Below are 27,530 nucleotides of genomic sequence, written 5' to 3'. Positions count from 1 at the left end.
TATCATCCTGAAATTTATTTTTGGAGTCTGGTGCCTTGAGTATTAGTTAAAACATTTTAATTTAACATGCAATTTAGAAATGCTACAGGGATGTCTGGATATAAGATGATTACACATGGATGAGATTAAGTTAGATAGTTTTCAAGCACTAACAGATAATAGCTTGCTCATGCCACTGAAATATGATCTTTCCCTTTCACTCATTAGTTCAAAATGTAGAGGCCTCCTACAGAAGTTGCATTCAGCTGAAGAGTGTGGCTTCAATTCCAGACCAACGTCTTTCCATGTAGCCAGCAGTTTTTCTGTTGAGAGGAAGAATATATTCAAGAATACTCACTTAGGGCTTTATTAAACATTCAGTAATCTGAACACTTTCCAACCTTCAGGCAAGTAATCACCATACTGTCTTGCATACCACCCCTGAGATAAGACAAGCACCTTGTTTCTGGAAGGCAGAATGTGAAAAAACATTCCACCTCTTCCCCAATTTGGCTGCAGTTATGAGAGGTTAACACTGTGCTTTGTTCCTGCTGGTCCTGAAAACAGTAACAGCCATTTTGGCAGCTGTTACAGCAAAATCTCCTTGCTTCTAATTCCAGCAAAGAACAGAAGCTTCTGCACTGAAGACATGCATCCTAGTTCTGGAGGGAGAAAGGTGCATGCAGCATGCAAATAAAGTAATTGTGATGTTTACAGAAGTGAGGTGGCAAAAAGAGATATTTAGCAGGATTTATTCTTTCGCTGAAGTACGGTAAGGTGTCAGGAGAAATTGGTTTCTGCTAATATTCAGCTTGAGTAAGATTAAGAGTACATAGTTCATTCAAAAAAAAAATGGAACAATTACATTTTTTGAATGCCCAAAGAAAAGAAAAGGCAGTTAGGGATGCTAGTTTCTACTTCTTAACCTGTATAAAAAAGGGTAGTCAGATTTCCACAGCTCTAAACTGACTTGGTGGCTAAGAGAGAAAGAAAAAGTAAGGAATCCCAGATACTACTCTCACATTTCTTTATATTGGTGCACCTCTAGTATTTGTAGATGCAGCTATTTCATCACAAGAGTAGGACTTTGTACTTGTTCTTGTTGAATCTCATCTCAGTAACTGCAAACCATTTTCCCAGTCTATTTAAGGTCATTCTGGATCTTTGCCTTGCCTGCCAGTTCACCCAAATTGGTGTTATCACACAAATTTGTTAAGCAGGCACTCAATCCCATCATTCAAAACATTAACAAAGATACTGAACAATACCAGACCCAGGACAGATACCTGGGAACCCCACCTGATACCTCCTCTGATTGAGCAACTGATGACTACTGCTAAAGTAAAATGATCCAACCAGTTATGTAATCACCTTATAATACTTTCGCCTAGTTAATATTTCCTCAACTTGCTAGTAAGAAGGTTGTGCAAAAAGTCCTTCTAGAATTCAGCTGCCATATACTCTACTCTCCCCCCCACCTCCCAAAAGCTGTCACTTTATCCTAGAAGGAAATCATAGTGGACAGGCATGACTTGCTCTTAGGGAATCTATGCTGGCTTTTCTTGATCACTTGTTCTCCTCTAAATGCTTCATAATGGATTTCTTGAGGACACACTCCATGATCTCTCCAGGTGCTGAGTTCAGGTAGAGTGGTCTGTAGTTCCTTGCATCCTCCTCCTCCCCTTTCTTAAAAAGAAGGCACTATCTTTGCCTTTCTACAATCATCCAGAACCTCACCCAACCTCTGTAAGTTCTCAAAGAGGATAGCTAATGGCTGTGACGTTACCTCAGTGAATTCCTTCAGTATCCCACCTGGAAAAAAGCAGCTAACTTCTCTAAGTCAGTCCTAACCTGTTCTTCTATCACTGTGGTGTTTTGTCTCCTTCCCCACCTTTAATGCCAACTCTTAGGATCTGTTCACTCACCAAGGAAATAGCTCATCATCTGAGGTGTGTGATGAGGGGTAGGGGCAATACGCAGAAGCTCTTCTCCACGAGGAACTGTGGGATAGTTTATTGCTTGGACATAGATGCTGTGCCGGCTCATTAACGTGTCACATATTTCAGTATTTTTAGCAGCATCTGCAACCTAAAGTTACACAAACACACACACAAAAAAGTCAGTGAAAAGGGTGGTGACTGGAAGCATGCATGCTTTATTAATAAAATATACAGCATAAGCAAGCTTACAAATTTGAGTAGTTGCAGCTTTCTTCAGAAGAAGCTGAACCAGCTTAAACTCAGAACCAAAACATGAACTAACTCGGTCCCCCTTCCTACACCACCGTGTTATGGGAGGACAGAAAGAAGGAGGGTCAAAGGACTTTCACCTAACATCCTTTCTACAGCGGTGATTCCCAAAGGGTGATATAAAAACAAACAAACAAACAAATAGGGGTGCACCAACAGAGATTTTGGGGGCTGATAGCAATAGCCAATTTTTAAAGGAGGCATATTAGCTGATACTGATCTGATTTCCAATACAGCTGCATGCAGCTGGTAAGTCTGCTGTGGTAAAAGGGAAGAGGGGAGGGAAGGGGCAGATCAATGTCCCCCATGGTAAGGGAGAGAGTAGGGCTAGGGTAGGCGCTGCCCAGCTTGGGTAGGGCAGGCACGGTACGGAGCCACAGCTCATCCAGGGGGCACGGGGAAAGGCGAGCAGCACACATTGGTGGGAGCTGCCCCTCGGGGAGGGCACCAGTGGGGGGGGGGGAGTGCCCCCAAATCTGCGCTGGGCAGGCCAGGCAGGCTACAGCACTGTGCCTGGAGCGGGCGGCGGCAGCCACCCCCAAATTTCACCACAGCACCCCTCCCAGTGCCGCCACAGGCTGCCCTGAGTACAGTGCAGTGCAGCCCCTGGCGCCAATTCGCCTCACGCAGATCCTGGGCAGGCTGCCTTCTCAGCTTCAACATTTCAAACCCTTTACTGGGCAGAAAGAGTTCTACTTCCACAGAAGGTTCAGTATAAAATAAAAATAGGAATAAAATTTGTATAGAGCATTAACAAGGTAAATGCCAGACAGTTTTCCATGTACCCCTTCTTGCTGTGAAATGTTTCACACACTGAGGTTAGTACACTTCCATCCTTCCCTCATGTCAATGACCAACATGCTCAAACATTCAATTACAGCCTTCATCATGTTAAGTTAACATTAGGCCAAGCGTGGCTTACTATCTGTGACTATTAGAATAGGTTTCTACTTGTCAGATATCATGCATGCAAGCTTTTGCAGCTATATACAAAGCAAGAACTATTTGGAGTAAGTAACAAAGGAAATACTGTAATCTTTAAAGTAGTTACCCTGATTGGAATGATGTGACTGGGACAGTGTATTACAGGAAGTCCAGCATCCATCAGCATCTGTCTCATAAGTTTAACATTGCGTTGGTGCTGGCGTCGGAGAACTTGCCCCTCTTCACTCTTTAGAGTTCTGACAGATGCTAGTGCACCAGCTAAAAGCATGGGTGGCAGGGATGTTGTGAAAATGAAGCCAGCAGCATAGGAACGTATGGTATCTATCAAAGATCTTGTACTGGCAACATACCCTCCTACACAACCAAACGCTTTGCCTGTGGAGAATAAGGGGGCAAAAAAAGAAAAAGACACCACACTTGATAAGGTACTTCATACAAGGTGCAAAAAGATTGTGATTTGGTTCCCTATGATAGTTTCTCAACCAGTGAGTTGCAAGGGTTGTGAGCAGGTCCTCAGAAAAACTTGTGTAAGCATGCATTTCCCCTTGAAGGCTGGCAGCATTCCAGCTTGCAAATGGCTGCTTGGGATAATTGGAGGCAGCAGGCGCATGCACATCCACATGCGCAGATACATGTGGCCAGCATACACTGCATGTGCCTGTGTGCCTGCCTACCGGTGGTTGGGACAGTGGCTGGGAGCTGGGCTGTGGCAGGGTAGGGGAGCAGGGGAAGGAGGGGGTGATCCTTTGGAATGGGGAGCTGTGTGCATAGCCTGACAGCATGGGTCAGTGCCCATAAAACACAGGGGCTCACACTTGCTGCTCACGCTCTGGCCTGAGCAAGACAGGCAGCTGTGGGCCCCCTCTGGCAGGGCTGGGGGAACAGGGGACTGCGGATTGGGAGTGAAGGGAGGACAGCAGGCACCACCAGGGTCAGGGGGACATGAGTCAGGACAAGCCATTGATCTCAGCAAATGGGTCCCAGTACGAAAAAGGGTGAGAACCACTGTCCTATGACACTATGAATGTAGTACCCAACAAGTTTAATGTTATGCTAGTTCATCCAGTTTAGACAGAAATCAGTTTGCAGTACAATGCAAGATTAATACTCTGGCACCCTGAAAAAGCTGGCCTTGCATACAGCTTTTTGTGAAAAAGCTAACTATTAGAGCAGAAGTGGCCCTCGTGTGGCTGAGATCTGGATAGTGGGGCTTCTGACAGGCTGGAGAACCCACTACCAAGTGGCAAGGCAACAGGTTGTTGGCACAGCTCCAGAACCCAGGAGTCACACCCTGCTTTCCCCCCAGCATTGACAGTAACTGAAACCCCCCAAACTTGGTGGTGGGGTGAATTGTGGCGATGGCATTCACCTCCTGGAATCTGGAGCCACATCAACACGATGGCTTTAGCAGCCCTACAGGCCACAATTTAACCACGGGCTGCCACTCAGATAGCACCATACTAATGCATATGGAAGGGGTGGAGGAAGAAGTGAGATAACACCCCTCAGGGCACATTTACACAAGACACTTTACTACACAGTAGAGCCAATTACTGTGTAGTAAGCATCTGCATCTCCATGTACAGATGCTTACTGTGCAGTAATTGGCTCTAATCGCAAGTAAATCTGCTATCTGCAAATGCAAGTAGCAAATTTACTTGTGATTAGTAACTGCAGTACTGCAGGTGTAGAACTCTGACTGTGAGCAACTGTGCTCCTGGTCAGATGGGCAACAGGAGATTGCTTCCTGCCCCCAGCAGACGGGAGCTCCCAGCCCCAACTCTGTGGTCACAGGGCTAGCACCTGGAGATCCTTATCTCCTAGCCCGAATGTCACAGTTGCAGGGCTGGTGCTGGAAGAAGAGGAACTCTCAGTCCCTGGTTCCCAATTGAGGAGCCAGGGCTGGGAGCTCACTGTTGGTGGGGACTTTGTAGCCTGTTCCCTGCTCAGTTCTGTGACTGTGGAGCTGGAAAGCGAACAGGTTTTCCAGCCCCCACCCAGCAATAGCGGAGTGGGGGCTGGGAACTGTCCTTGTCAGAGGCAGGTCCCAGCCCTGTGCCCAGATCAGGCGAGTGGCTTAGAAAGAGGTAGCAGCAAGCCCCTGACTGGGCAGGGAATCTCTGCTAGCTGTCCCACAAAAGGATTGTGGTAGGGGGCTGGGACCTGCCTTTCCACTGCAGCTCTTTCCAAGTCCCCTGCCCCCAGTCGGGGAGCCAGGGTCAAGAGCTCCCTGCTGCTGGGGCAGGGGGACATTCACTCATCTGGGCTCCGGTGGTGGAGCCTACCCTGGCAGCAGGCAGCCGCCTGGGGGCAGGGAGATATATCCCAGCCCCCAACAGGAGACAGCCATCTCCTGGCCTCATAATCCTTGTCTGCTCCCCACGGCCGCTGCAGGGAGCTGGTGTAGGACCAGCAGGGGCAGGACAAGATTGCTGCCATGAGCAGCAAATCTGCTCCCAAGACCCTGAATGTGTAGACACCTACCCAGGTCAGTTTACTCTGGAGAAATTTACTGTAGAGTACACTGATCCTGTATTAATTTGCATATGTAGAAGTGTGGCAAGGGAGCAACTTATCCTTTTACTACCAAATGCAAACAATTTTTTGAAAAGGGAACAGAACTAGTAAGTTTTAGAAAACTACTTTCGGCTCAGTAATAAGTGTGAACCTTCAGATCTATCTGTCCTCCACTCTCCCAGCTGTCTTCTCCCAACACTTACTTAGCAATTAGAATAGTACATGCAGTTCTGCGTCTATTTTCCAGTTGCATTTCATGTGTTTGAATGGTTATACGCAATGTGCAATTAGCATGTTAGGGTATTAAAAAGTATTTAGGCACCAAAACAAGCCACAAAATGAAACCAAAATGCCTACTGTACTATCTATTGATTCAGAGTTCTAATTCGTAAAAATCTGAGATCTGACAAAAATATTATTTGTCTTCACTATAAGGCTTCCTGGAAAGGGGTGTTAAAAACATGGGTGGTAGGGATGTGAAAATGAAGCCAGCAGTATAGAAACATAGGATATTTGTCAGAGATCTTGTAATGGCATTCTCCTTGATACAATTCTTTCTTACGTAGGGGAAGCTATTAGGCAGAATACTGTATTATTCTCACAAGAATTTACTGTTAGTGGTAGCACACTAATGCCATTTTGCTAGCTTATTAGCATAAGTCAGTGGTTGTCAGCCAGGGATACTTAAAAGGGTTGTAGGGGGTAGGTAGAACTCTGTGTGCATGAACGCAGCTGCAGCACAGCACGCCAGCAACCAGGAGCACAGCCCAGCTACGTTGTGGGGAGGAGTGGGGCTGGGGCAGGGGCTGCCCAGCTGGGGTGGGCGTGGGACTGAGACACACAGGGGGAATGGCAACTCCCACTACTACATGCACCCTGGGAGGCACATGCCCCTGGATCTGTGCTTGGCATTGGGGCCAGGCCCACACCAGGCTGTTCCCAGTGGGCGCTGGGCTGGGCCAGACTGCACTTGGGGTGGGTGGTGGCGCCGAGAGAAAGACTTGTGGGGGGCTACAGCAAATTTTGGAGTGGCTGTGGCCCCTCCTGTAGCCCTCCTCTCAGCACCACCACTTCCTGCCCAGAGCCCAGCCCCCACCAGGAACAACCTGACGCCACCCCGGCCCCAGCCCACCATGCCCTGTGGCAGGCCCGTGACAGAGACCTCACCTGGCCAGAGTGGGGATGCTCCACAGCTCTTGGCACTCCCTGCCTTGCAAGTAGCAGCAGTGCCTCCTGGGGAGTGGCTGGGAAAGGAAGGGGAGGGGTCTGTGGCCTCTGAGCCCTGAGAGTGGCGCCTGCAAGACACCTGAGCCGCAGCTGCTGCCACATGCGAGTGTCTATCTGGGCCAGGCCAGGCAAGCGACATCAGGGCAGCTGCTTGGGGTGAGGCAGGACTTGGCTTGGGCTGTAGTCCCGGGCTTGGCTCTGCAACACTGCAGGTACCTTGTGCTGCCCAGGCAGGCTCTGCCTGGCCTCTGCCCCAGGAAAGGGCTGGGCTTCTGGCATCACTCCACACCTGTTCTGGCCAGCCCCCTTCACCTGCCCCATGTGCTGCTTCCTTAATCTGCTGCTGTATCTGCTACCTCTACTGTGCTTGCTCACCACTCTGCTTTCTGCTGCTCTGCTACCTCCTCAATCTACTGTGTCCCAAACAAGCTGCCAGTGCCCCTGACCACCCCTGTGCCACAGGATGGCCAACTGCCACTGCTTTACTCCCTCCTCGCAGTGACTCAATCTGCAACACCCCCCTTAAAAACAAGAAAAAAATTATAAAGGGGTACATGAGGTGAAACTCTGGGACAGGAGTATACTTGTTAAAAAAGGTTGAAAACCCTTGGCGTAGTCACATCATATCATGTTAAGGTCTCATCTTTTGTTGAGATGTTCCTGGGAATTGATCCATTTACTCTGACTAGTTTTGAATCAACTTAATTTTGTTGAAATGAAAGCTTTTTTTTTCTGAACAAGAACATAATTGCACACATTTTTCTAAGTAGGAGGCAACTCACACATACCAAGTGTTCCAGATATTATGTCCATTTTATGCATAACTCCATCCCGATCTCCTATGCCTCCACCTCGAGCACCATACAGCCCAACAGCATGCACTTCATCTACGAAGGTGACTGCACCATGTTCATGAGCCACATCACACAGTTCTTCCAAAGGACAGACTGCACCTAAGATAACAACAAACCCCCCCGCAAAAAAAACCCCTTAGAATCACAAGTCCTTGCTTTTTGATTGTACACAGATTTCAAGACTTACTAAAATGTTAAAAAACAGAAATTCTTGGGCTGCTGTTCAACAGCAACACCCAGGTCTCCTATAGCACAGTTCAATAAAGGTCAGTACCGTTTCAGTGGTTTATGACATGCATGTTTAGTAATATTATTCTTTAAAAAAAATAAAAATCTTACCATCCATTGAGTGAACAGTTTCAAAAGCAACTATTTTAGGAATAGCTGGATCTGATTTTTTCAATAGTTCTTTAAGATTATTGACATCATTATGGTAAAATATGTGTTTCGGTACTCTGCTGTTTCGAATTCCTTGAATCATGGAGGCATGGTTTCCTGCATCTGAGTATATCTCACAGCCTGAGGGCAAAATCATATATGAATGAAAGAGGCAATTTATTTTTATTAATGAGCAATAAATATTTCCATTCTTTAAAAAAAAAATTATATACATATACACACACACGTGTATGTAAGTGTGTGGTCTTTGGGTGAGTGAAATCAAACTGAAATCACACTGTATGAATCCATTTATGAGCTACCATAACCTCGCATGTGGAATGCCTTTCCTCACCACTTGTCTCAATCCTAGACAATGCAGCCCAAACAGAAATTAATAAACTCTTCTTTCCAATGCTTTTTTTGCATGCCTGCAGAGTACTGCAATATGAAAGTCACCAAAACTGGCCCAAACCACAATTTTTTTGGCTGCTAAAACATCCTGCAAGAGGATCAAGTATCAGAGCTTGCATGATTATATTGCTGAGTAATGTAACATAGATCATGTCAGATCTCACCTGGCAACATTTTAGCTAAAGTGAAAAGGGTAGAATCATTAGCAACAAAGCAAGATGAGAACAATAATGCTGCATCTTTTCCGTGGAGATCAGCTAATTCTTGTTCCAAGTCAACATGAAATTTACTTGTTCCAGAAATATTCCTAGTGCCTCCGGCTCCAGCACCATGTTGTTTCAGTGTATCCCTAATTAGATGTGTTTAAAAAAAAAAGCAACATTAATCCCATTTTAAAGTATACTGGGACTGAGCAATGTATGAACAATATGGGGAAATGCCATAAAATAACAAAATTCTCCTTACGAACTTCATAAATAAAACACTTGATATGTGCAAGAAGTATCTGTTTGTTCACCATCTGAAAAAGGTTTTTGAAACTAACTAATGAATTGATAAAACTTCTCTCATAACTAGCAGTGCATCAGTATATTAGTCCATATAATATCAGCACTGATAAAAGCAAAATTGACCTTACTGGCAATTGGCTTTTGGCTGGAGTAGCCGATAAGGTCACCCATAAATGCTGTGTGCATGCATGTAACTGCCACATATGCACGGCCAGGAATGTAGCCCAACAGCTTGGAGAGCAGCGTCCGGCAGGTAAGCCTGTGGTAGGGAAGGGTGTGGGGCATTTGAGGCCTACATGGTTAGATAGAGTAGGACGGGGCAGGCACTGCCCAGCTGGGGCAGGGTAGGGCATGGGACAGAGCTGTGGGCAGCCACTCTGTGCACCCCTGGGGGAGGCATATGCCTCCTGGATTTGTGCACAGGACAAGGGCAGGCTGCCTGCTGTGGGCTTGGGGCCGGGGGCTTTGCTGGCCTCTTTCCAGTGGGGGGGGGCTAGGTGGGGGCACTGGGAAGGGGGGGCTATGGAGTGGGCTACAGCCACCACCCCAAAAATCCCTGCAACCCCCCTCAGCACCATTGTTGCCTGCCCCACCCTGAGCGCAGCCCTCGCTCAGTCCCCCCCGCGCTGGGAAGATGCTGGCACAGCCCCTTGCCCTGAGCCCACAGTGGGCAGCCTGCCCTCGCCCTGCGCACAAATCCAGGGCAGCTCTCCACGCCCCCTGGACAAGATGCCCTGAGCTCTGTCCTATGCCCCACCCCACCTTGGCTGGGCAGTGCCTGCCCCTGCCTAAGCCACACTCCCTCCCTCACTATGGGGGCTTCTATTGGCCCTCCCATGCCTCTCCCATCCCCCATAGCCTGCCAGATGCTGTTCTCCATGCTGCCAGGCTGCATATCAGCTATTGGGTCGGTATTGGCTAATATTGCTGGCTAATAACAATCGGCCATTGGTATCAGCCAAACAAATCGTAACTGATGCACTCTTACCCATAACATTAGTGTCTGTTCTCTAGCTCTGCCTCTAAAAAAAGAGTCTTAAAAGAATCGATCGTTACCTTGAACTATTTGTACTAAATATTGAGAAGTATTCAAATCTTGTCATATGTTCTGTCTAGTTTTTTGGGAGCTTGTAAATGACAAAATACAATGCAGGGGGTTGACAGATATTTATTACAATTACTTAATATTCAAAACCATGATTGCTCAGCAGGCAAAGTTTATATCCCTGAAACAAACATGAAAAGCTATGGCAAATATTTAAGTGTTAATTCTAAAGAAGCTTGCATATATACTTGTAGGTCACTATATACCTTGCAATTATTAAATTTAAAACCAAGTAATACAACTGCTTACATAACTGCTCCACATACTCGACGGTGGCGACTCATCCCCAGATAATCATTGCTGCACCAAACAGACACCTCTTTTTTGAGGGAATCTGAGTAGTCATCCGCCATGGGAAAGACCTGTGCCTTTCGGTTCACTGTTTTGAATACTCGATATGTGTGATCCTTTTTTTTCTCATCAATTTTTCTTTCAAAGAACTGATCATACTGGAAGGTAGACACAGCTAAAATAAGAGAGAAGCTATTAAATACACAAGAGTAGGTAGATGTTGAGCATTAATGTCCAGATGGAGCAAATATGGATTTACAGAATTGAAAGCTGCTTCACATTTATTTTGCTAGTAAAGAAACAAGAATAATCCTTACATTTTGGCAAGTTATCCTGCAGCAGATGAGATACTCTCTCTGGTCTTTGCTTAAGCATAATATCCTGGAATTTCTTCATAAAGTGATTTTGCTCTTGTCCATCAGTCTTCCTGTTTATTTCAGTGGAACTAACTAATGTTTTGGCAAAGTCAACACCTTTGACAAATTGAAAAGAAACCAAATTAATTTAAACACCATCTGAACATGAGGCATTTTTGTACTCCAGTTGAATGGAAGTTATAAACCCAGTTAGATTATCTTATTACTTTACATTTATCCCCAAGATAAGAGATTCTGTTTTTAAAGAAGCTGCATTAACCAATGAATGACACTTTTTGCTAATCAGTAAGCTACCTTGCATGCATATGTGAGCCATAATAGAGCTCCAGGTATAATTTGTTTGGATTAGTATTTCGTTTTTTTCCCCTCCCTAACAAACATAATGATTCATTTTCTACATATTATTTTTCTAACTGAATTCCATTTTTTCCAATTACTGCACAAATATAGAATTTCAAAATATAGTTTTGCTAACTAAAACCAAAAAGTGTACTATACAAAAGTTCATTTTGGATTTAGTTTTAAAATGCAGCTCTGTTAAGGGAACAGGTTGTTTCTAGATGCCAAATTGGTCAACCCAAGTTCTTATTTGCATAAGACAAAAGAAAAAGAATCTCCCCCCAAAAAACTCACACACAAACAAGATTCCCTGCATTTTCAATTCAATTTTTCAAGTCTGGAAAAGTCAGTGAATCGATTAAACAGAATCATTCAGAAAAAGAGATTTGTTGCACCTGCCATAATAACCAGCTTTAGTACTGCTAGTCTTGTTATAGATGATTGTGCAACAGGTCAGGTATTGGACCTCTTAGGAAAGCCAAACAGGAAACCTGTATTACTTGTTTTTCTTAATCCAAATAAACCCTCAACACTGGGCAGCTTTCAATTTTTCCTAAATTGGCGTATTTGCATTTGAATCCATTATCTTAAATTTTCTGTTAAATCAGGAGATAAAAAGAAGAAAACCCCCAAAATGTAGTAGCTGGTGCAATACACCCTTTCCTCAAGACAAATCTTGATCAAGAAGAGTTAAGGAGTTCATTTGACATAGTGGTATATAAGTAGTCATATAAGTAGCCAGAGTGCCAAATACGATGAGGGGACTTTGTTTTGATCAAAAAACAAGAATTTTTCTGTTACTCAAAAATCTCTGTCCAGTTGATGTAGGTTACCTGAAGACAATCAGTGAGGCCCTCATCAGATTATATAACTGCCTGCATGCATTTGAGTACACACATGCATACTATCATCCCCATCTTAGAATGTTCTTGTTACAATTACTTTACTTTTTTGCTTTTTATTTTCCCATCTCAGGCTTAGAAATTCAACTGGTTTAAAAACAAACCAAACAAATCACTGTATTTTCCTCAGATACCACACATGCCTCAACATCCGGGTGGGCAAAATACAGCCAGCCCACTAGGCACTTTCATCTGACCCACGGGCACCCACCAACAAACTGTACCCCACCCAGCCCTTCTGCCCATGAGGGTGAGAGTGAGGCACCACATATACGCACATCCCCAAACATACTCTATTGCGCCTCACTCCCACCCACATGAGCAGAAGAGCCCAGCTCTGCCAGAAGCAGCTTCTGGATGGGGTTGCTGCTGCTGCCACTGCCCCAAGGGAATCTGCTTGGCTTCCCTGGGAAACAGGTAGGGAAGTAGTGGGGACTGGGGGGGCTGCGAGGAGTGCAGCCTGCCTGGCCTGCCTCTATCAAAAGGGCTCTGTGCAGTGTGGGTGCAGCTCCCACAGTTGCACAGAACCAGGTGAAGCCCTGCACTGGAACTGGCTGCCTTCCCCACAGGTCCTGGGACTTCTCCAGGAGTGGAGGGAGCCCTGCCTGCACGGCAGGGGGTGGGGAAGGCAGCCAGCTCCAGCACAGGAGCTACAGGCGCACTGCGCAGAGCCCACACAAGACAGACAGCCAGGTAGGTTGCGCTCCTTGCCTTCAACTGCAGAGCTGTGCACTGCTGGGTGCCAGTGCTTGTGCTGGGCTTGACTGCCCCTGCCTGCTGTGCTGCTGCCAGTGGGGACTGCACACCATGTGGAGGGGGTGCCCTCACACACACACACACACACACACACACACACACACACTCCCTCCCCCCCATAACCCTGCAACATACCCCATGCCCCCCACAGCCCCTATACCCTCACAACCCCCTCCATACCACACACCACACCATACCATACACCCCCACCCACAATATACAAGAGTAAGACTTTAGAGTTATGATGCCAGGGGTGAGCAAAACGCAGCCTGTGGGCCAGATGTGGCCCACCAGGCGATTCTATCTGGCCCACAGGGCCCCTAAAAAATTTAGAAAATAAATATTTATCTGCCCTGGCTGCCTGTCATGCAGCCCTCAATGGCTTGCCAAAACTCAGTAAGAGGCCCTCTGCCCGAAATAACTGCCCACCCCTGTATTATGCAATCTCCTCTATATACAGTATGCAAACGCACATCATGACAAAACATTTTGTAATAAAATTAAAATATGTTATAGTAGGTGTTTGACTTTTAGTATACGATGTGTTTTTTTCTCCAATTCTGGCAACATTCCCCTCCCAAAAGGAGCATTTCCAGGAGGCAAGGTGAGGGACTTCTGGTGGCAAAGGTCAGGGGTTAGGGAGCAGGACTTATAGTCCCAATATGGCAACCATGGGGCAAGACAATTGTCACAGGGTGGGGCTACCCATGCGGCCCTCAACAGCTTACCAAAATTCATTAAGTGGCCTTCCAGTTGAAATAACTGCCTGCTCTAAATAATACATGCAGCTTGTTTTGAGAAGGCAAACAGTCTAAAACCATAGAGGCAAAATCCTCTATAGTGCCGGCAAATCCTACAATGTTTTCTTTTCACAGCTACTGTCAATTCAGCAGCAGCTGTGAAAAGTAAGGTATGTAACACTGCAGCTCTGAACCCGAACAGTAGCCTTTGCCCCCTTCCTCTAGGGACAGCAGCTAGAGCAGGGCAAACATCACAGCAGTCATTCATACTTCAGCTTCAGTGCAAAAAGTCAACTTCCTGCTTAAGACATACACCCTAATTTTGAAGGGCTAATTTTGGCAGGAAAGGTGCATGCATGTATGATGCGAGTAAAGATTATACTAAATGACCAATTCTTTTACCAAAATAAAAGTTGCTCAGGAATACTGTAACTTGACCAAAATTTGTTCTGCTTGTAAGACATTTTCCACAGCAAAAAAAAAGTTGCACAACACAGCTGCAGTTTCTACAGCTATCAAAAGACTGATTGCACAACTCTAATACTGTAAGTTAGATAACATGTGAACAGTGCACTTCTACATTTTACAATAGAATCCTGCTACTGACCTGTTCTGTTATCTTCTCATCTAATTTAATTATTACCTTTTAAAAGTAAGTTAGCTTGCTGGCAAGACAAATCAGAAATAAAGCAGGCTATTTAAAAATAAATTACGATTTTGTATATGAAGAATGGCTTTATATACATTGTATTTTAAAACATACCTTTTCTTTCTGCCTGCATTTCCTGCACATCTTCCTGGAGTTCTAGACTGGCTTTGCAGAAGGCATTACTAGTCTCATGATTCATCTGAGCTACCAGAAAAGGACATTTGGTGGCAGAATTCTGGCTCTTAACAGTGGGAGGATGGCCAGTGGGCAGCTGGGGTCCACTAGTATTTTGCTGAGCCGTACCCATGGTATTTTTGGCCTCTTTAAGATGGAGGGGAAACAGATGGAAAAGAAGAAAGAAGGGGAGAAGATTGTTTAAAGAATAAAAAAGCAAGATCTTTGTATTACTAAAGAACACAGGATTTATTAACATTTTTATGCATAGTTCCCCATGCTTCTCAATTCTTCGTTGTTGCCACATGGGGCCAGGAGGGAATTTCCACTCTTCCCCACACCACTGTTTCATGTGCCAAGTTCGTTTCTTGGGGTTTTTTTAAGCTTCACAACATTGGGTGTTGGCTGTAGCCAAAGCTGGGAATTTTGACTGGGGTGCATCAATGCTCTTGCTGGGACATACACTCAGAGGTTCCTTGCTAGAGGGTCTAGCCCTTTCCTCTTTGGGTCAGACCAATTGCTGTATTTGAGGGTCAAGGAAGGAATTTTACCCCATGGTCAGACTGGTATGTACTGCAGTGAGTTTTGTTTTCCTTTGTAGCACAGGGTATGGGCCTCTTTCTGGGATATCTTGAACATATTTTTAATGACCTCTGCAGCAGGAAGATGGTGGCTGCTGTGGTCCCCCACTTTGCCTGTGGCACTTTTAGAACTTATATTTTGGGTTCTGTATTAGGACTGACTCTTCAGTTTTGCCAAGACATTAGAGAATGGATTTATATAGGATCGTCTAGACAGGGATGATCCTACCACAAGCATGGGGCTGGACTGGATGACATCAAGATTTTTTCCAGTCCTACTTCTCTGATTCTATGATCCAACTGAAAATTGTTTGTAAACCACTGTCTCTTACACTATATAAAAAAAGTGCATAACGTCCCAGTAATACTGGATGTAACTTGTTTCAATATAAAATACTTAACTATTTTTTAAACAATGGATTGGTGCTCTGTAGAAGGGCAGAGGTAGGGAAACAGGAAAGTTTTGAACAAAAACACACAATTTCTGGTTTTGATAGTACATAAATTAATTATCTGTAAATAAAAATACACAGGGGAAGGGGAACAGCCTTCCCCGTCCATCTTTCCCTTCTCACAAAACCAGTTGGAATACGGCAGTCATGGAAACCAAGCAACCTCTCATGCTGCAGATCCAGGGCAGGCACCTTTGTCTCCCGCCACCTCGTACATAAGAAGTCTTGCCCTTTCAGGCCAGAACCTTGTGTTGCAAGCAGCCTCAAGGAATAATCATAATTGACACTTCCAATTCAAACTTAGCCTAAGACTCAGAACCACAAGAACACAAGTCAGGGAAACAAAGCCAATGCCCCACTACTACGGCAGGGAAAACCTACAACCCTACAACCCCCCCCCCCCCCCCCACACACACACACACCCATACACACTTACTCTCACTAGCTGGGATCATTTCCTCCACTTGTTGACAGCAAGCATCTGAAGTACTCACAGTACGGGAAGCAGACTTGGCCTCAACCTCCATCATTTTAGGGCAGTTTTGAGCATAAAAGAGCAATGACTTTCCAGCTTTCTGTAAAAAGGCCTGTGATACCCTTGACAGAAACGGGCAGCGGCGAACAACAGTTTCCATTTTAAGGGTTTTCTTTTTTAAATCCTGTAGCAAGATGAGGAAGAAGTAAGCATTCAGTGTAGGGGCTAAATATTTGTTTTTCATAGAAAACCGCATTCCAGATTTCTTCAAATGTTAAATATAACAAAATTGAGTTACAGGATAGTACAGGCAACAGAAGCAAGTACAGTACTACCTGTACTTGCCATACTAAACAGCCATATTAACTAAATCACGTACCATTATGAAAACATGCAGTTTATCAGTAAGCTCCCAAAACAAAGAAAACACAGCACAAAGAGACTGCACTTTAAAGTGTTTTGTTAACATTTAAGGGAATTCAAAAAGAGATTGTCATGTTTCAGAGTTTCTTGATCAAGGAAGGTGTACAAACTTTGAGAACAAACCACAGTGCAGAAACAACCACAACTTCTAGCATTTTAAGCCCTTTAGTAATGAAACAACTGAAGCAGAAGCCTCAAGGACACAAACATCCAGACAACGATACATAGTGGACTGCGATTTGTCCTTCCCAAGGAAAGTGGCAAGAAGCAGTTTCAAACAGCATACTCACAGAATTGCTGGATTGAGTCCAATTTCACAAGTAAAAATCAAGATGACTGCAAAAGGAGGCTTCTGTCCACTGCAACTTAGCTGTAAAATGCCAAAGTGAACACTGGGTGTGTGGACTGACTTTCTTGCGGTTTTTAGTCAGTACAAAGGGGTTGCGAGGGGAAGAGGAAATCAAAGCAAAACGCAACTATAAAATGCTAAGACCTGGAAGAAGGCTGCAGCAGTAACACCTCCCACGTCTACTGCCCTGTGATTCTAGGAACAAAGATCCAGAATGGCTTCACCAGTTGCAGTTCTGTTACGTTTCTGCCGTTCTTTTGCAACCAAACGACGTTGGGAAACATGACCAGGAAACAATCCAGTATTAGGCAAGAGGCCCGGCCTTGACGGTTTAACAGGCGTCTCCTTACGTCAGGCTGCGTTGGTACCAGACCAAGGGGAGGAAGACAATACCAGGCTGCCTGGCGGCTACTACCAAGACCCCCTCGTTGCATGGGCTCGTCCTGCGCCTGCCCCCGGGGCGGGAGTCCCGCCGCAGGGACAGCGCTGCCTGAGCACGGGCCAGGGCTAGACACCAGCCGGCGACCACATCCCGCTCCCGCGCCAACTCCCCGCTGCCAGGCCCGGCCCGGCCCGGCCCGCCCCAGGGGCTTACCCCGGGCCCCTCCCGCAGCTCCATCGCCCCTCAGGCAAGGGACGAGAAGGTCGGGAACCGACGGAGGCAGGAAGCGACCACCCCCCGTTCGGGGCTGACCGAGGAAAGCAAAGCAGCTCGCAGGCTCCTTACCCCGGCGCGCCCCAGCACAGCGGCAGCCCCAGGCCACGGTCCTTGCACGACCCGCCGAGCGGCACACAGACACCAAACTACCCTTCAGCCCCAGCCGGCGCGCATGCGCGGTAGTCCGCCACCTCCCCTTGAGCGCATGCGTCACGGGGCGCCGGGAGGAGGAAGACCCGGGTGATGCTGTGGACAAGCGCAGCAGAGAAGGCGAACTGGAACAAGGGGAGAGATGTCGGGGAAGAAGTCCTAGTAGTTTGCAACAGACCAGCCTCTGAAGCGGGAGGCTGAAAACACGAAGTCACCGAATTTGGGATCAGGAGGAAATGTTTCTTTCGGGTTACCTTGGTGTAAAGAGAGATGTCGGTTTGCCTTCCTCTGTAGTATGGGGCATGGCCCTTTATCCAGGGCAGTGGTTGTCAGCTGGGGGTACACATACCCCTAGGGGTACTTAAAAGGGGGAACTCAGAACTCCGCGGGCTTGCGCATCCTCAGCGCAGCGCGCTAATGTGGAGCGCAGCCGGGTCCGCCTGGTAAGTTTGTTGTGTGGGGAGTGCCCCTTCCCCGTCTAGAGCTGGTAGGGGAGGCTGGGTGAACCCCATCAGGCTGGGGGGCACATACCCACCTCTTCTCCCTGTTCCCCACCCGTGCTACAGCAGAATGTACACACACACTTTTCCCTCAAGGCTTCCCCCACCCCAACTCCTGATCACATGGAGGCAGCCTCCTCTCCTGCCCCACCACCCCACAAGCCACCTGTGTCACTGACCTTCAGGGAGCTGCTGCAGGCCACGGCAGCATGGGGAGGGGGGTGGCTGCCAGGGTGCTAAGATGAATTTGGTGGAGGGGGGTGCTATAGCCCCAAGGCCCACAGAGCACTGCCGCCTGCAGAGGCACAGCGTGGCACTCCTGGCCTAACCGTCCCCTCCCTCCACCAAGTAGGGCACAGCTCTCCCAGCCCAGCTTGGTCCCCTTGCCACTACCTGGTCTGCCCCCCCTCCCCCAGCCCGACCCCAGCCCTGTCCGTCCCCACCCCCCCAGCCTCACTGGTGGAGAAGCCCTGCTTCCAGTTCCCAGGGAAGCAAATGTGAAAGCAGAGTTTTAAACTTGGCGTCAAAGATGGGCTTACGATTCTAAGGTTTTTTTGAGGGGGGCTTTGTTCTTGTCTTAGGTGCAGTCTTGTCCTTTGGAAGAACTGTGATGTGGCTCATGAACATGGTGCAATCACCTTCATAGATGAAGTGTATGCTGTTGGTCTGTATGGTGCTCAAGGTGGAGGCATAGGAGATCGGGATGGTGTTATGCATTAAATAGACCTTATATCTATTACTAGTATATTGGAATACTTGGTATGTGTGAGTTGCCTCCTAGTTAGAAAAATGCATGCAATTATGTTCTTGTTCAAAAAAAAAAAATTGAAATTAAAAAAAAGCTTTCACTTCAACAAAATTAAGTTGATTTAAAGCTAGTCTGAGCAAATGGATCAATTCCTGGGAACATGTCAACAAAAGATGAGACCTTAACATGATATGATGTGACTGGACATCTGACTAAAAAGGGCACTTAGCTTATGCTAAGGGTTTTCAACCTTTTTTTAAGAAGTGTACCCTTTCTGTCCCAAAGTTTCACCTCACATACCCCTTTATATTTTTTTCTTGTTTTTAAGGGGGGGGCACATTGAGGCCCCACGAGGAGGAAGTGGGGCAGGGCATTTAGGAGGGGGGCTACAGAAGGGGCTGTAGCCATCCCAAAAATTGCCTTAGGGTCTCCCCCAAGCCCCCCTCCTAGCGCTGCCACCTGTCCTGAATGCAGTCTGGCCCTGCTCAGCCTCCGTCAGAAACAGCCCAGCACAGCCCCAGCCAGTCCTGCCCCACACACAGGTCCAGGGGCACACGCCCCCACTCCCCCAGCTGAACTTGGCCGCTCTCCATGTGGCTGGGCTGCACTCCTGGCTGCCAGTGTGCTGTGGCTGCATGCATGTACACAGAGTTCTACGTACCTTTTACGATCCTTTTAAATATCCCTAGGGCAGGGGTAGGCAATTATTTCGGGCAGAGGGCCGCTTACTGAGTTTGGCAAGCCATCGAGGGCCACATGACAGGCAGCCAGGGGCAGATTAATATTAATTTTCTAATTTTTTAGGGGCCCTGCAGGCTGGATAGAATGTCTTGGTGGGCCACATCCAGCTTGTGGGCTGTATTTTGCCCACTTCTGCCCTAGGGGCACAGCTACCCCCGGTTGACAACCACTGCCCTATTTAATACAGTCTCTGGCATCCACTATTTATTGGGTTAGAGATGCCAGAGGCATGGGTGACTGGTGCCTCCTGAGTCGGAGGGGGGAGCGGCACTTGCCCCCCAGCGGCCAGTCAGCAACCATGGTGGGGGGGGGGTGTCACATGCAGCCAGTCGCACTGACTGAGAAGGGTCCCCCCCATGGCTTATTGTGCCGACCCAGAAGCGCCAGCAGCATTGCCTGGAAGTGCTAGCAGCACTTCTCCTGGCGCCCCCCACTCCCTAGCCAGCGTTCTTAGTGGGGGCATCAGCACTCCCACCTGCCCCCCCTGCCCATTGCCTGGCTGGGGCATGCTGGCTGTTGGGGGGTCCATGTGCACCCGCTACGCATCCACTGGCCAGAGGAAACCTCACCAGCCATTCTGTTCAATAGCCATTGATAGTTCTATTTTCCATGAATTTGTCCCTTTTTGAAACTGGCTATGCTATATGCCTCCACCATCTCCTATGGCAATATATTCCACAAGTTAACTACACGTTGCAAAATATGTATTTTTTTCTTGTTAGTTTTAAACCTTTCGTCTCCTAATTTCAGCAAGTGCCCCCTAGGTCTCATATTCTGGAACTTCATGAACAACAGTTCCCTGTTCACATGGTCCACACTGTTCAAGATATTACAGACTATCATATCCTCCCTCAGCCTTCTCTTTTCCAAACCAAAGTGTCCTAGCCTTTTCAATCTCTCCTGGTATGTCAGCTGCTTCAGTCACTCCTCACAAAGAGAATGACCTTTATTTGGGATTAATTTCAGGAGACACACAGCATATGGTGTTAACAGTAGGATCTTTGGTGTTTCTCATTAAAGTTACACGTAAGCTTATTTAAGATTGGCACTTTGAAACAAGCCTAGCATCATTCAAAATAGGTGAGGAGCAAGAAAGGTCAGAGGAGGGCATAATGAGGGGAAATATCAACCTTCATGAAAATAAATGACTGACAGGTGCAATATTCATCTATTCTGAGAACGCATTTAACTATTAAAACTTTAGAGTAATCTGTCTTTTCACCATCACTTTTGGCAGTTTACTTGGTTTATTTAAAAAAAACTTTACAGGCTTTCTGTAACTTCTTGCTGACATATGAAAGGGTTCATTCATACTGGCAGGAAGATAAAGATAATGTATTTTTGTTCTGTTATTTTTTTTAATCCCCTATAATACAAATATTTACCTGGATGATTTCCTGGCAAATAGAAGTAGTGCCCAACACCCAGTGGATCTCTAAAACAAAAGCTTAGCGTACTGAATGTAGTTACAAAGAACTGAACCTAGCTGCAATTCTTAGTGCAAATTAACCATATATGACAGATGTTAATCGCTTGCTTTAATGAATTAAAGAAGGGCACTGAGATACTATGGCAGTTAAGAAAGTGTAAAGCATATCTAGAATTGTGGGGATTGCCCACTGGAACGTTTTGGCATATGTGGCACTTTGAAGATGTAAATCAGTATTCAGCTATTAGGGACGTCCTTGACATAGAATCATATCATAAAATCATAGAAGTAGGGTCGGAAGGGACCTTGTAGATCTTCAAGCCCGACCCCCCGCCTGGGCAGGAGAAAAAGACTGGACTCAAATTAGTCCAGCCAGGTAGTCATCAAGCCTCTTCTTAAAGATCCCCAGGGTAGGAGCCAGCACCACTTCCCTAGGAAGTCGGTTCCAGCTCCTAGCTGCCCTAACTGTGAAGTAGTTCTTGCGGATGTCTAATCTAAATCTACTCTCTAATAACTTGTGTCATGCCAGGGGGCGCTAGGGGAAACAGCGTCTCCCCTAAACCCTTCTGGTCCCCCCTAGTGAGTTTATAAACAGTCACCAGGTCCCCCCTCAGCCTTCTCTTGTGAAGGCTGAACAGGTTTAGGTCCCGCAATCTTTCAATGTAGGGTCTGCCCTGTAGTCCCTGGATCATGCGGGTGGCCCTCCGCTGGACCCTTTCAATGTTGTCCACATCCCTCCTGAAATGGGGTGCACAGAACTGGACACAGTACTCCAGCTGTGGCCTGACCAGCATCGCATAGAGGGGGAGGATCACCTCCCTGGCTCTACCTGAGATGCACCTGTGGATGCACGACAAGGTGCAGTTAGCCCTGCCAACCGAGACCTCGTATTGTTGGCCCATGTTCATCTTGGAGTCAATAACGACTCCAAGATCCCTTTCTGCCTCCGTGCTCTCAAGAAGGGAGTTTCCCATTCTTTAAGTGTGCTGCTGGTTTCTACTGCCTAAGTGCAGCACCCTGCATTTGTCAGTATTGAAACGCATCTTGTTTATGTCAGCCCACTCCTGTAACCTATCCAGGTCTTGTTGCAGTCTTTCCCTCCCTACTAATGTGCTCACCTCACCCCAAATTTTGGTATCATCAGCGAATTTAAACAGGTTGCATTTCACCCCGTCGCCCAAATCGCTGATGAAGAAATTGAACAGCGCAGGCCCCAGGACCGAGCCCTGGGGGACTCCGCTGCCCACTTCCCCCCAGGTCGAATATGACCCATCCACCACCACCCTCTGAGTATGACCCTTAAGCCAATCTGCAATTCATCTGACTGCGTAGGCATCAATGCCACAGTCGCCTAGTTTTTTAATGAGGATGGGGTGGGAGACGGTGTCAAAGGCCTTGCTGAAGTCCAGAAAGACTACATCCATGGGACACGTGCATCCATTGCCTTTGTGACCTGATCATAAAAGGCAATCAGGTTGGTCTGACAAGACCTGCCCCTAATGAAACCGTGCTGGTTGCCCTTGAGCATCATCCCTGAAGCCGGCCCATCACAGATGTGCTCCTTGAGAATCTTCTCAAAGAGTTTCCCAAGGATAGAGGTAAGACATTTCTGTGAAGTACATGTAACAGTTGGAAGATGGAAGACTTAGGTTAGTTGCTTTATCACACAATCAACAGCAGAGCCAGGTTTACCAATGTATAGAATATCCATTAAACTCTATAGGATTTAGCCATACAGTGTGGTGTCTAGTTAAGCAGCCTCATTAGTGTCACAGTATCATAATGCTAAAGAGATCATCAGATCCGACCCCCTGCCCTGGGCAGGAACGGGTACTGGGGCCATATCACCCCAGCTAAATATCTGTCCAGCCTCCTCTTGAAGACCCCCAAGGTAGGAGAGAGTACCACCGCACTTGGGAGCCCAGTCTCCTGATGTCCAGCCTGAACCTTCTCTGTAACAGTTTGTGGCCATTATTCCTGCAGGCCCCTAACCATATGAGTGCCCATCCTCTGAACCCTCTCGAGGTTGTCCACATCCCTCTTGAAGTGTGGCGCCCAAAACTGGACGCAGTACTCCAACTGCAGCCTAACCCATGCTGCATAAAGGGGAAGTATCACCTCCTTGGACCTGTTTGTCATGCACCTGCTAATGCATAATAAAGTGTGGTTAGCTTTACTGATCACTTAGTCACACTGATGACTCATGTTCATTTTGGAGTCAACAGTGACTCCAAGATCCCTTTTCACGCTGTACTTCTCTCCACTGGCATTAAGACATGCGGTAAATTTCATTTCTTATCTAAAAGTGTCATTTTTGCAGAAATGAAACTTATGTAGAAAATCTGCCTAGCAATAATTATGTAAAAGAAAATTATCCTATCTGTATACTATAGTTAGTGTCATAGAGGCAGTCCAACAAACATTTATAAAAGAGGCAAAAAGCAGGAAGCAGCAGAGACGACAACTGGAAAACTCTGTGGGCCTGATCACCCCGCAGACCGGTTCTCAGCCTCCCCGCCTGGGCGTATCCCAGCGAAGATAAAGGCCTCAGAAATCCGACAACTGACAACGATTCACTGTGTTACAGTATTGCTTTGTGTTTCCCAATTATGAGCCGTTGACCAGTTCTGGGACTTAAGGAGCCGGCAGCCGCACCTAGCTTTGGACTTGTTCCACTGTTGGAACGCAAGGGCTGGCTCTGGAACCTTGTGAACCAACGGACACCCTATAGACTATCCCATTCCTTCTCCTTAGGTGCAGCACCTTGCATTTGTCCTTATTGAACTGTATCCTATTCTGCTCCACCCACTTTTCCAACCTGTCCAGATCCACCTGGATTTGTTCCCTACCTTCTGGAACCTCGTGTGTTAACTTTACCCTGTAATTTGGTATCATCTGCAAATCTGGACAGAGTGCTTTCTATGCCCTCATCCAAATCACTGATGAAGACATTGAACAGCACCAGTCCAAGGACCAAGCCTTGTGGGACTCCACTGCCCACATCTTTCCACGCTGGTACTGACCCATCCACCACCACTCTCTGAGTGTGACCCCTAAGCCAATTTGCCACCCACCTGACCATGTAATCATCTACGTCACAGTCGCTCGTTTTATCTATAAGAATATAATGAGATACCATATCAAAGGCCTTCTTAAAATCCAAGTAGATGACATCCACTGATTCGTGACATCCACCTTGATTTTGTGACCTAGTCATAAAAACAAACAAGGTTAGTCAAGTAAGATCTACTTGCTATGAATTCATGCTGGTTGCCCTTTAGCATTTCTTTCCCCCCTGGACTCCCACAAATGTAATCCTTAATCATTTTTTCAAAGGTTTTCCCGAGGGCAGAGGTGAGACTAACCGGTCTTAGTTACCCAGATCCTCCTTCCTCCCCTTCTTGAAAATAGGGATCACACTGGCCCTTTTTCAGTCCTCTGGGACCTGACCTGAGCACTAAGAGTGCTCAAACAGCTGTGCCAATTCTTTCATCACCCTTGGATGAAGATCATCTGGGCCTGCTGATTTAAACACATCCAGACTCTCCAAGTGTCTCTTAACTAAGTCAATGCTAACAGTTGGTGGGCTGGATCCTCCTTTATGCCTATGATCTAACTGGGAGATTTGACCTGATGAGTTCAGGAATACAGAGGCAAAAAACTCATTGAAGAGCTTAGCTTTGACCCCCACCATCTGTAACTAATTGCTCTTGTTTGTCTTGTAGGAGGCTTATGCTACTTTGTGCCTTCTTTTTGCTCCCTATATACCTGAAGAAGGATTTTTTGTTGTCTTTAATTTTTGTTGCCAGCCTAAATTCCATTTCTGCTTTGGCTTTTCTGACTGCCTCCCTGCAAGTGCAGGCCAAGTAGGTATACTCTGCCTTGGTAGCTACCCCCAGTTTCCACAGCCTATATACCTCTTTTTTTGCCCTGAGGCTTTCCTGGATTTCCCTGTTCAGCCAAGAGGCTTTCTTGGCCCCTTTGCCCCCTTTCCAGCGCAAGGGGATTGTCTCCTTCGGCACTCTTAGGACTGCTCCCTTTATGAATGACCACTCTCCCTGGACTCCCATCTCATTAATTCTCCTGTTCTTCAGTGCCTCGATAGCTAATCTCCTGAGCACACTGAACTTAGCCTTTCTGAAGTCTAGCACTTCTGTTCTACTGGTGATCTTTCCCACCCTATGCTGGATAGTGAATTCAATCAAGTGATGGTCACTATCTCCTAGGTTACCTCATGTCAGTAGATCCCCCACAAAAACTTCCCCTGTAGCCAGGACTAAGTTCAGTAAGGCGTTTCCCCTTATGGGATCATATACCTCCTGTGTTAGGTGAAGGTCCTGTATGCAGATTAAGAACCAACATGAACAGTTGGATCTAGCTGCCTGCTCCTCCCAGCAAATATCTGGGTAGTTTAGGTCACCCATGACAACCATGTCCCTTGACTGTACGAACTCTGAGAGCTGTCTGGAGAATTCCATGTACAACTCCTCCTCCTGATGTGGTGGTCTGTAGTAGACCCCCAGTACCAAGTCCTTTCCACCCCTGACCCCTTTGCATTCTGACCCACAATACCTCAATTTGCCCCTTCTCTGATCCCATCTTAATTATGTAAGATGTATATTGCTCCTTCATATAGAGAGCTGACCCTTTTTTCCCCTACTCTATCTTGTCTGTACAGCCTATAGCCCTGAATGTTTACTTGTAGTGTGTGTAATTGAATAAAATTTTAGCAATATGTAACGCAAGGCCAGAACGTGTTAGCTTAGAAGCCTTGACATTAGAATAAGGTTATGTTTAAATTATGTATTGATAGCATTATATTGACAGTAATATGTTGAGTAGATATACATATTATGTGTAATTATTTATATATGTAATCAAGCTACGAATTTAGTAGTATGATTGAGTGAGAGAATGCAAAGTGTAAGGAATGTTTAGTGTGCCTGTGTAAGTAGGAGAAGGCCTGCTAAGGTGCCAAATGTGTAAGTTACCAGACCGTGAGCCGACTAATGGGTGGCTGAAGAACCAGTCTGTGACCAGGTGCAGAGGAGATGAGATAAGCGACAGGGTAAAGGAGAAATTCTGCACGTCCTGCAATTTCGCCTAAACAACTTTCAAGGCTGGAAAACTGACTTTTACGACAGAAGCGACCTTGAGCTGAGATAACGAAAAAAATGATGAGAAACAACATCTAGATAGAGACATGTGGATGGAAAAGTACCTTGATTTCAAACAAAGCCTTGAAATCCCTATAAAAGTGGGATGCAGCAATGCCAGAGTGGGGAATTCACATTCTGCAACCTTGGCTGTAGCAGACTCGTCTGTTCACCCCTGCTCCCATCACCCTCAATGACCCTGGGCTGGCCACCCAGTGCTAACATTGAACAAGCAAGCTGGTAACTATAATATCTCCATAGAGTGTTTGTCTGTGTGAATGATGAGTGTGCTTGTCTCTGTAAAGTCTTTGTGTTTTTGTTCTATGTAACAAATAAATGTGGTACTTTGCCTTATCTTCCCCCCCATAAGGTCTTGCTCATAATATGAGCAATTGGGAATTTGTGTAACATACTGCCCAATCATGGGTAGGGTCCCACTAAGTTTCAGTTAGCCCAACTAGACTGAAGTTTTTGTTTGCAAACAAGGGTGCGAGTTTTTCCTGCTTGTTCCCCATGCTCCTAGCATTAGCAGAGACATTTGTGCCCCCATCCTGATGCCCATTGGGCCCCTTAGTACTTATGTGGGCTGTTCCAGCGCATGGCTCATGGTTCGTTGATCCTAGGTTCTGTCATCTGCATCCCTGTCCCCTGACGAACCTAGTTTAAAGCCCCGTGTAGGAGATCAGCCAACCTGTAAAGAGAACAGAGTAAGAATAAGGAGACTGTGACATGGCAGTAAGTATATCCTGTCACAAAAAGCCAAAAGAACAGCAGAGAAAGAGATACTGGGGTGGTGAGACCGGATAGAGGGAAAGCCAGGCAACAGTCCCTGGATGATAATTAAAATGATCAGCTGGAGGAGACAGTGGGGCAATGAATGGGGAGCTAAGTCCAGACCTCCAGCTGAACCTCCCCCTGCTAGGAAATGGAGTCTACTGCCAACTGGATCTGGTCTGCAAGCCAGACTTTGCCTGCCCCTGACATAGACACTGTTGCCTTTTAAGAGAAAGATCATGACAGGTACCATCTGAATTGTTGGTAAGGGTGAAGTGTATGGGGAGGAAAAGCCACACACAGAAGACCCCAGGAAAGAGTTGGAGGAAATACATTTGACTCCCGACGGAATAAGAATTTTCCAGCAAGGCATGGCAGGCAAAGGGGAAAACATCTGAGGTAGGGGATAGCATCATTCCAAGGTTTTCCTTCCTAGCAGGGTACGTGAGCAGGACATGTTGCAAGCAGGGACCTCAGCCATACTGGGTTAGTCCCCAACACGTGTCCTCTTCCTTTTTCAATGCTGCCTCCGGCAGTTCTTCCTCTAGTCCCGGAGGTCTCTTCCAGCACCAAATCAATGAACTCCTCGTAGCAGAGGATGCTTTGGAGTCTCACCACCTCCTCCTGTAGTAGTATATAGGGTACACGTCATGTCAAACTGATAAGCCTCACCCCCTGACAGGCACCCT

General features: G+C 46.6%; 1 protein-coding gene across 6 annotated transcripts; it reads right to left on the bottom strand.

Annotated features, from left to right (window-relative positions):
- ALAS1 (5'-aminolevulinate synthase 1) lies at positions 1 to 27,432 on the bottom strand. Of its 6 annotated transcripts, none has more exons than XM_090021936.1 (13): positions 26,645 to 27,432; positions 24,048 to 24,120; positions 16,627 to 16,706; positions 15,875 to 16,097; positions 14,346 to 14,552; positions 10,786 to 10,941; positions 10,427 to 10,643; positions 8,728 to 8,912; positions 8,111 to 8,290; positions 7,706 to 7,870; positions 3,280 to 3,548; positions 1,905 to 2,067; positions 1 to 302 (listed from the first exon to the last, which is right to left on the bottom strand). In XM_090021936.1, exons 4-13 carry the CDS (start codon positions 16,071 to 16,073, stop codon positions 142 to 144), a joined length of 1,902 nt encoding a protein of 633 aa, XP_089878062.1. In that variant the 5' UTR covers positions 16,074 to 16,097; positions 16,627 to 16,706; positions 24,048 to 24,120; positions 26,645 to 27,432; the 3' UTR covers positions 1 to 141. The 6 variants fall into 6 exon arrangements, with proteins under 6 accessions (XP_089878062.1, XP_089878058.1, XP_089878060.1 ...); XM_090021932.1 differs by lacking the exons at positions 24,048 to 24,120; positions 26,645 to 27,432 and adding exons at positions 16,830 to 17,041; positions 17,413 to 17,618; XM_090021934.1 differs by lacking the exons at positions 24,048 to 24,120; positions 26,645 to 27,432 and adding exons at positions 16,830 to 16,939; positions 17,413 to 17,618.
- Positions 27,433 to 27,530: the final 98 nt, after the last annotated feature.

The sequence above is a fragment of the Crocodylus siamensis genome, chromosome 11, assembly GCF_052110815.1.
Source record: "Crocodylus siamensis isolate JL-2025a chromosome 11, ASM5211081v1, whole genome shotgun sequence".
NCBI classification, from domain to species: domain Eukaryota; kingdom Metazoa; phylum Chordata; order Crocodylia; family Crocodylidae; genus Crocodylus; species Crocodylus siamensis.
Note: the sequence above shows the minus strand (reverse complement) of the source record. Positions and strands in the feature narration are given on the sequence as shown.

Coding starts and splice junctions, on each gene's coding strand:
- ALAS1 (XM_090021935.1), bottom strand. CDS start 16,073: ATGGAAACTGTTGTTCGCCGCTGCCCGTTTCTGTCAAGGGTATCACAG. Junction 14,553..15,874: donor AATGATCCCAGCTAGTGAGA/GTAAGTGTGTAT, acceptor TCCATCTTAAAG/AGGCCAAAAATACCATGGGT. Junction 10,644..10,785: donor GCAGGATAACTTGCCAAAAT/GTAAGGATTATT, acceptor CTCTTATTTTAG/CTGTGTCTACCTTCCAGTAT.